The 9,587-nt window shown below is 40.2% G+C and overlaps 2 protein-coding genes across 2 annotated transcripts; both read left to right on the forward strand.

Moving 5' to 3' along the window:
* Positions 1-334: 334 nt before the first annotated feature.
* On the forward strand, positions 335-2,579 carry lim2.1 (lens intrinsic membrane protein 2.1; the record flags this gene model as incomplete). The annotated part of the gene is made up of 4 exons (XM_079651118.1): positions 335-509; positions 936-1,085; positions 1,269-1,403; positions 2,518-2,579. 4 exons carry the CDS (start codon positions 335-337, stop codon positions 2,577-2,579), a joined length of 522 nt encoding a protein of 173 aa, XP_079507244.1.
* Positions 2,580-4,955: 2,376 nt separating this feature from the next.
* On the forward strand, positions 4,956-6,679 carry bsx (brain-specific homeobox; the record flags this gene model as incomplete). The annotated part of the gene is made up of 3 exons (XM_079651489.1): positions 4,956-5,199; positions 5,734-5,924; positions 6,434-6,679. 3 exons carry the CDS (start codon positions 4,956-4,958, stop codon positions 6,677-6,679), a joined length of 681 nt encoding a protein of 226 aa, XP_079507615.1.
* Between the last annotated feature and the right edge of the window lie 2,908 nt (positions 6,680-9,587).

The raw sequence follows: 9,587 nt of genomic DNA on the forward strand, positions 1-9,587 counted from the left end.
AAGCTCATCTTCGGGGACTGATGTCCTAGAGAGCAAAGTGGGGCATACACACAGGCGACCCCGCAGCTCAATCCATCGGAAATAATATGTTCATTACAACACAATTACTGACACTTCTCTCGCTGAAGTGTGTGTGTGTGTGTGTGTGTGTGTGTGTGTGTGTGTGTGTGTGTGTGTGTGTGTGTGTGTGTGGGTGTGTGTGTGTGTGTGTGTGTGTGTGTGTGTGTGTGTGTGTGTGTGTGTGTGTGTGTGTGTGTGTGTGTGTGTGTGTGTGTGTGTGTGTGTGTGTGTGTGTGTGTGTGTGTGTGTGTGTGTGTGTGTCTGCAGGTGCAGGATGTACAGCTTTATGGGTGGAGGTTTGTTCTGTGCAGGCGTGGGGAACATCCTCCTGATCGTTTCCACAGCAACCGATTACTGGATGCAGTATCGGCAGTCCAATAACTACATGCACCAGGGCCTGTGGCGGTACTGCATGCCGGGGAAATGTTTCCCCCACAACGACAGCATCGGTGAGTGTTCCTGCTCCACTGCTGCAGAAGACTGCTCACACAGGCTCAATAAAGCTGCCGCCATGACCTGGCGGAGGGAAAGCTCACTTTTACTTGACATGGTGGTAGGCTAACATTTGCCATTACAGTGTGAATTATACAGATAATACTTGTGTTTAACAAGAAAAACATTTCTCTGATACTTTGATTTGATAAAAAATTGTTCTAGATATAAGTTATACTTTTTTGTTAGAGTTTCATCTCTTGTGTTTTGGTTGATATATTTTGGAATTCCAACTGATGGATGATGAAATTAAAAAATGTGGTCTGTTATATTTCTTGAGGATGCTTGCTGCTCTTCATCATGTTGGCTTGATGGGGTCACAGCTGAGATCACTTGCACTGACCCCACCAGTGACTTCTATTGACTATTGACCCTGTCCACAGCCCAACTAGACGCTACCCGTGCCCTCATGATCCTCTCTCTGTTGGCCTGTTTCATTGGCATCATCATTGGCATCATGGCCTTCATCCACTACTCCTCCTTCGACAGGTTTGACAAGACCTTTGCTGCAGGCATATTGTTTTTCATCTCATGTAAGTTCAACGCTATTGATTTGTTCTTTGTTTCTTGGCTTTGAGCTGTCATTTGCATTTGTTTTGACTTGAACTGAAGCATAATAAGCAGAATATGTATGTTTTGAACTGAAACTTAGCAGCAGTATGGTTTCCTCTCTATTCAGTCTCTCTGAAACTCTTTTTCTCTTTTTTTCTGCACAGGCCTTTTAGTGTTTCTAGCAATGTCAGTGTACACTGGTGTGACTATGAACTACTACGGGAAGCGCTACGGTAACTGGAGGTTCTCCTGGTCATATATTATAGGCTGGGTGTCCGTGGTGCTCACCTTTTTTTCAGGTAAATATGCAACCCAAAAAACCTGTATCTGTATAGAATCTGCATTCCGTTTTCAAAGCAGTTCCGTCAAGTTCCTTCATTTCCAACGGTTCCATTGATGGTGTGTTCACTATCAATTGAACAACATTAAGCTGTGATCCTTTACTAATAAAGTGACTTATTTTAAAGCTATAAACTTGAGGAAGTTGCTGTCTAAGCATGACTGCACTCAGAGTTCAGAAGCATTGCCTGGAGAAGCAGACCAGGCAGGCAACACACTCAAAATACTTTATAGATGTTTGATTCCTTTTACATTATATCATGTAGGAATTTGTCAAAGCTTCAATAAAGCAGATTATTTACTCCCACATATTTGCGTCAACTATCTGCATTTCAGCAAATAATATTCTTCATTATTCATGTAGTGTTTGTAATAAAGACAACACCTATAGAGACTCTGTAACATTACACAAAGAGTCTCTGAGCTAAACACCTGAAGCTAACGTGGACCTGCAGCTGAAGCTGTGATTTAAATGCTGTAGTGAATGCTGCTCTCTGAATCTCCCAGCATGCACTACTGCTGTTGAGCAGGCTTTTCTATTTACTCAATGTGAAGAGATCATCATGAGCAGCATGAGGAAAATACTATATGTTAGTATACTATACTATACATGTTCATCTGTTAGGTTAAGACTGAAAATATGATCAGAGTATATATATATCAATATATCACGGTATATAATAACTAACCAGTAGGTGATGGAAAAAACATCAAGACTATGGTTTACTATTCATATGAAAATCTTATTCATATCATTTGCATGCACTAAAGATGTCAAATAAACAGCCCACGGATAATGTATCAGGACCTTTCATGTTGACATTAAAGCTGATCCAGACACAAAATAGAAAGAACTCATTTGAATTCCCTTTTCTCAGATTGTCCCTGAACATGGCCTGAAACAGACTTCCCCACACTTTGCTGCTTCTGCTCATTAAATAAAGGGATACAATTCCCACACATTTGAGCATAGTGTATTGTGTCAATAAAAACGTAATACAATTAAAATAAGCCACTGCATGGAATTGACACTTCCTGATGAATAAAAAATACCTGCCCTCTCTTTCTTTTCAGGTATATTCTATTTGTGTGCCTACCGGATGCATGAATGCCCCAGGAGCTCCAACTCTCATTAGAACACTTCTTATTCCATCACCAGAAATGAGCCAGGCTGTGTGTGGACTCTCACCATCAACACGGTGCTTACCTCTGGACCGTGAAGGATCAAAGTTGAACCAGTTCAATAAAAAGATTTGGGAAAATACGACTCTTTATTTTCATCCCCAGGCGCTGGTGCATCTTTAGTTCACTCTCTTTATAATGTTCTTGATTTGTTTAACTGTGCTTGGTTGCAGATGTATTTTTATTGTTTTTAAATGTATCTGAGAGCATTTTTGGAGGCATGGAAGCTGGAAATATGTGACTGAGAGTCCGAGCCGGGCCCGCCTTTAGCGTTATAATAACGGGTGTAACCACAGAGAGGTTATTATATATTATAATATAATCAGTCTGCATTCAAAAGTACAACAAATATCATTTTTCCAAAACCCTTGGAGTCACAGAAAGAGAAAGTCACATGCGTGCATGTCTATACAAACTGTACTCATGTATAATTACAAAGAGCATGCTGCATTACTCTGAACAAAATTTTACAAGGTTACGGATTACGTTGTTTTATGTCTTGAAATATTTATATAAATAGCTACTATCAGAATAAAAAAGGATCAGAGGACATTGATGTTACACTGTATGTCAAATGGATTTGTATTATTTTTTATGAAAGCCCCAAATATGTATTCGGGTGAAGTAACCTCTCGCTCCGTCTCTCACCATCACACTGTCAGCTCAGTAAACCCCTCTCATCCAAACGTGTTACTTAAAGCAGTGACGCACTGACCGGCTCAACATTTTACCTAATGAAATGGCCACAGAAAGCCGCTTACCTGCGCCTCGAGAATGGCTTCTTAAGATGATTTCATCACCATTTGTTCCATTTACTTTCTAATTTCCCCCTAAAAGCAACTTGTTATCCTGGTGCGCTCCATAAAGGGATTGACGCACAGCCAGGTGCGCGCGTTACCTCCATCTGCTGCGGCCGGGTGTTTGAAATGGCTTATCTGCGGCCTCCTTTCACCTTGCATACATTTTTTTTTTTTAAATAACACAATATGTATTTTGTAGAGGAAGGATGTCTCATAACTTTTAGAAAATGGTGCGCATTTTGCATCAGCGTTATTCGCCTTTATCCAAAAAAGGTGTTTTATTGCAACCAGCCAACTGTGCCAATTTACATACTGAGCACACGCGTCAATTTAACACACACCTATGCAAACAAATACCGCAGAGCACTTTTCCACAGCAACTGATTCCCAATAATTAATTTGTTCTCCCTCCATTTGATCAAATGGAAATCCTGTCCTCTAGCCCAAGGATTACAACTTCCGCTCTAACATCTCCCTTAATTGCCTAATAGCATTGCAGCGTGAATTCTGCCTACATTAAGACACTTTCACATTAAGCGGCCTGATTGGAAATGTGATGACAACACCATATCAACAAATTATAGCGCAGCTTTCTTTTGCAAATGGGCACAGGAGCGGCACTTGTACTCTCCCAGTTTTTAATACCGACAATTACAGCCAATTTGGGCAGAATTACTAGGCAGACCTGAATCAGAACAATCCTCATGTGACACAGGCGACATGACTTCATTCAACAAAAAAAAAACATAAAGGAAAAATGAAGTAGTTACCCGAGTGAATTTACCAGACAATTAAAAAACACTCTGTGGTCACATGTTCAAACTTCAATATAAATCATTTTAAAGTTTGGTGTCAAGGTCGCTCGTGTATTATTATAGAAAGATATAAATGATAAATTACATTAAATGGTTCAGCTCTCATCTTATAGCGATATTAAATAAATATCCCACCGATAAAAACACCATTTTCGATTCGGTGAAACACACACAAATAGCCTATACGTATAGCACGTACTTAACCAGACCCGTCGGAGCGTAGACAACAACAATAACACAAAAGCTGCATTCCTTCGGCAGAATGAAGCTTTTCATCTTTTACATCACCAGACTACTGGGAATATAGTAATTCAAATGTTTAAACATTGAGTATAACACTGTGACATATTTAAAACAGAGCAGAACTGTCTTGAAATGGAAAATAGATGTTCCTTCCAAAAAAGTAAAACAGCGACAATACCAATAAAGTGTTTCAGCACCACGGTGAGCGACCGACCTGATATAGAGCCTGAACAAGTCTTAGCCAATCAGAAGGAGACACAGGCCCCTCACATCTCCCCTCCGCCCATCCAGAGCTCTTATTGGCTGGTGCGTAAATCAATTTCCCCAATCCGCTATCTGTCTGAATAAATGCCTGCTGGAAATCTGCCCTCCCACTGATATCTGTGTGAGTTCAGTGATAACAGGAGCTGAAGCTGGAAGCAGAGCAGATGTTGATGCAGCTTCAGAGGCTTCTTTAATAACCACCAGCACCATGAGCATGAACTACCTGTCCGCGGCGCCCGCGCACAGGTCCACGTCGTTTTTCATTGAGGACATCCTACTGCACAAACCCAAGCCACTGAGAGAGGTCATCCCCTCGCCCTTCTGCAGCTCCCTTGCCTCCCGGATGCCCATCCTGGATTATGGCTACCCCCTGATGCCAACCCCAATACTGGCACCACATCCGCACCACCATCTCCACAAGCCGGAGCACCACCAGTACTTCTTCACTTCCGGTAAGCATGCACGGCCGTGAGAGGCCAGACAGACAGAAACCTCCTGTCAGACAGGCCTGTCTGGACTAAAGAAGCTCCTTCCTATATTTATAAACTCCTTATCTGCTAATTTTATCAATGAAAGTCATGAATATAGAGATTGATATTCAATACTGAGAGTGGGATCTAACACCACTCCGTGACAGACAGGTTGAAATGTATTATAAGGGTTGCCTGGTGGAGCATCTGAAGATGTATTCAGATTTGTCGATACTTAGTCATTATTATTTCTTCAAGGATCGTTTTTATGTTTGTTTTTTTCTGCAATAAAATATGTAAAATTGATATTTTCTGATATGTGTATAATGTTTGCTTCTGATTATACTGTAAACAAACTAAGTTATGATTTTACATTCACTAAAAGCCATCGATAAGCCATTATGAAAATAGAATCAACCCAAAGCTAATTCATTGCACACAGTGAACTTAGTTTCTCAGACTATATCTTTATTTTAGATGAAATGTGAGACCTCTAACCCTGGTCCTGTCCTGCAGGGATGCAGATGCCGGCCCTGTTCCAGCACCACGCGGAGCTACCGGGGAAACACTGCAGGCGCCGGAAGGCCCGCACCGTGTTCTCCGACTCCCAGCTGTCCGGCCTGGAGAAGAGGTTCGAGATCCAGAGGTACCTGTCCACACCGGAGAGAGTGGAGCTGGCCACTGCGCTCAGCCTGTCCGAGACACAGGTACACGCACACACACACACACACACACACACACACACACACACACGCACACACACACACACACACACACACACACACACACACACACACACACACGCGCACACACACACACACACACACACACACACACACACACACACACACACACACACACACACACACACACACACACACACACTTGAAGCCCCAACTGCGGGAGATAGGCTACAGAGAGAACATTAAGTATATTATCATATCAAATTAATGATAGGCTGTCTAAAAAACAAACAACTGGCTATTTCTTTTTTTCTAAGAATTGCTGTGGTGTAATTCGGAGTAATTGAGTATATTCTATATTAGGTTACATAAATAATACAACCAGCAAAATAAATTCAGGAGCAATCGTTAATGTTTTTCTAAAAAACGAAAAGGTCGTTTTTATTGATGCTTTTTGGTATTTTATTAGATTGCAAAACAATAAATATGGGACTTTTTTTCTAACACACACTCTCTGACACTTCCCCCTGCAGGTGAAAACGTGGTTCCAGAACCGGCGGATGAAGCACAAGAAGCAGCTGAGGAAGGTGCAGGACGAGCGGAAGAGCCCCAGGGACAGGTCCGGGGAGAGGTCCGCGGAGAACTCCAGCGAGAGCGAGGAGAGGAGCGAGGAGAGGAGCGCGGAGGAGCGCGCGCCGCAGCCGGACTACCTGCTGCACGAGGACGAGGACGATGTGGACATTGAGGAAGACATTTGCTCCCCAGACCATCTACTATAGTAGAGGTCGGTTTGTACCGGGCAACGCCACACTGTAAATCACTGTAGATAACACCGGCCGCTCCCTTTCATTTGATACGCGCGTTACCGTTTAACGGGGAACGGTTGCCTGCAACACAATGTTAATATGTATTTAAACCCAGAGGTGGGCCCATTGTTTTTTTTATTTTAATGAGCATTTTCGTGTTGTGACGTCTGACAAAAACGCGGAATATAATAATAATAATAAGAAGAAGAAGAAGAAGAAGAAGAAGAAGAATAGTACTAATAAGTATTATTATTATTATTAGGCTTACTATTATTATTATTATTATTATTATTATTATTATTATTATTATTATTATTATTACCATTATTTGTATTATTATTATTATTATTATTATTCTTTTTATTTTCAAATGTGCATGTGTGTATTGTAAAATGTCAAACCAATGTCTTTTTTTATTTTGGGACGGACACACAGGCTACAGATGATTATGAACGAGCCGCATGCTACACCATCTTTTTGCACTTTTATCGCAAACAAAGTTGCCCAAGCTTCTCTTTTATAGCTATCATTTTGCTGTTCAATCAGACTACTTTTTATATTTAATTGTCCGTTACCATATTGTTGAATTTTTTTTAATCCATTTTTGGTCGATGACAATTCTGTGATTTATATTTGTGTGTAAATTGACATGTATATATATAGTATATAAATGATACATCGATTATCGGCTTCTGATACATTTTTGAAAGCTCATTTGTCTTTGTTGTATATACTGTATTGTTATACCTCAATTAACAAGGAATCATGTGGAAAAGTCTAAAATTGAACCACATAAATATAAAATGAATGTAGCATTATTATTATTATTCCAGCCGCATGTAATAAGATACTTTTATATTCCTCCCTAAGATAAACCTCTGTGGTCTATGTTCATTAACAGACGGAACCCAAGTCCACTAACAAGGGTATTTCTAATCAAACGATGCAGATATTTACGAATGAAATTCAGGAGGAAGCAGCAGTTTGTTTGGTTAAGTTGTTTCAGGTATAATGATCTTTAATAAAGAGCAGGGGAAATAAATGCCTTTCCCAGTGGTAAAAGCTTGAGGGTAGATGTGCAAAAAACGTATAAGAACAGTCAACATATTAAGATGTAAAAAGTATTATTTCTTTGGACTAATTTAAAAAAAGGTTAGTCCAGCATAGAAAGGATATTTGGAATTCAGTCAATATGGTTACCAATGTTAAAACATTTAAACAATGATATCTACTCAAATTAAAGTCAAAGTCAACCCAAATGTGCAATATGAGAATGTAATATGGCAAAGAATAAATGTTGTATAAATGCATAGCTTAACCACATTATTCTGGGGGTTTGTGCACAATATGGTCATGGAAAAAAATGTTTTCCAAAAATAATATTTTTGTAGACATTTCATTATGCTGCCGTTTTTGAGGATGGAATGGAACAAAAAGAAAAATCTAAGAAATATTTAATATAATTTTAATCAGATTTTGGCAATTCACAGTGAATATTGTTTTTATTATCTATTCGATTTAGTAAGGTTATGATTTGGATTTGGAATTCCGTGCATCAGTATTGCATGTGTCCTCATCAATATGGTGGAGGAAAAGAAAGTGTTTACACTTTTCCAGTGATATTTCATTAGTTCACTAATGAGTACTTTACCAGTGGTCCAGAATATTTCATTAAAATAATCTTGTTCAACAGATGTCATATCAACAAACAGAAAACTCACCTGCCTCATGGGAGTGAGTTTCCTTTGGTCCACAGACCAACGCTGCTGTGAGAGGCATGGATGAACCGTCTCTGAGTGTATAGTCAACTCTTTATTTTCAATTTATATTTTAACATATGTAGGGTGAAGGGGTTATACTGTCTAATCAATAATGTGATAAGAGATCATCTCTTAGGCATTTGCACACATTCATGCCGACCTCTTTTCACCTTCGTACAGGACTTGCTGTTCTTTCCTGGGTTTTTGAAAAGCAATTCATCCCTTCTTAAAAATGTGATTAGGTCAGTGAGGAAAAAACTATGTGGAGAATAGGCCATGCAGAAGGTGATCAATTAAAAGATTAAGCGTTTTGCAACACATGGACGCATCTGCATTTGGCCCTAATAGCAGGGCCATCAGCTCATTCACAGGGAGCCTGCCGCGACTGAAAGCTCCTCACATCAAAGACCCTCGTCTCCCCGGGCTTCCCAATGGGCAAAAAGGGATGCTAATTTGGCCCCCTTCATGTATAGCAGCGAAAGACTCCTTCAATTAACTGGATTTCAATGGCGGAAAATGAGTAGGTGGGACCTAAAAAAGATGCAGTGACTCAGTCTGGATAGGCAGCGTTTCTCATTAAATTAAAAAGGGCCCTGTCATTTGTTTCCAACCGCGCATCTGAGGACTTAACACTAAAAACACAGAGCTTCAAAGAGCCCATGATGGGTTAAATAGAGACTATAATCTAATTAAAATATTGCACAGAGGTAAATAGTGCTTTGATAATGATCTGAGGGTTCAATTAGTAAAATGAGCTGCTTGAGTGTTTTGTATTGGGGTGGAGTTACTACTTAGAACATGGCTACAGAACCAGGACTGAGACCACATGAGGGGACCTTCAGAGTGTCATCTGTGATTTGAGCAGGACGTTCTGTAAAAGTGGGAACAACAACAATTGGTGTGTGGAGTATTCTAGATGAAACGGTGTAATGCAGGTGTAATGGGGTAATAATATCTATATGTTATCACCTGTCTCTTCCATGAAAGATATAGTGTGGGCATCAGAGGTCTGGGATGGTTGGGATTGGACTACGACGTTCTATCACTGTCGTTAAAGACATGAGTCCCCAGGGACATTTACCCCTCCTTCAGCAAAAGGACAAAGTCTATTGTGCCATTAT

Source organism: Notothenia rossii, assembly GCF_949606895.1.
Source record: "Notothenia rossii genome assembly, chromosome: 9".
In the NCBI taxonomy this organism is placed as follows: domain Eukaryota; kingdom Metazoa; phylum Chordata; class Actinopteri; order Perciformes; family Nototheniidae; genus Notothenia; species Notothenia rossii.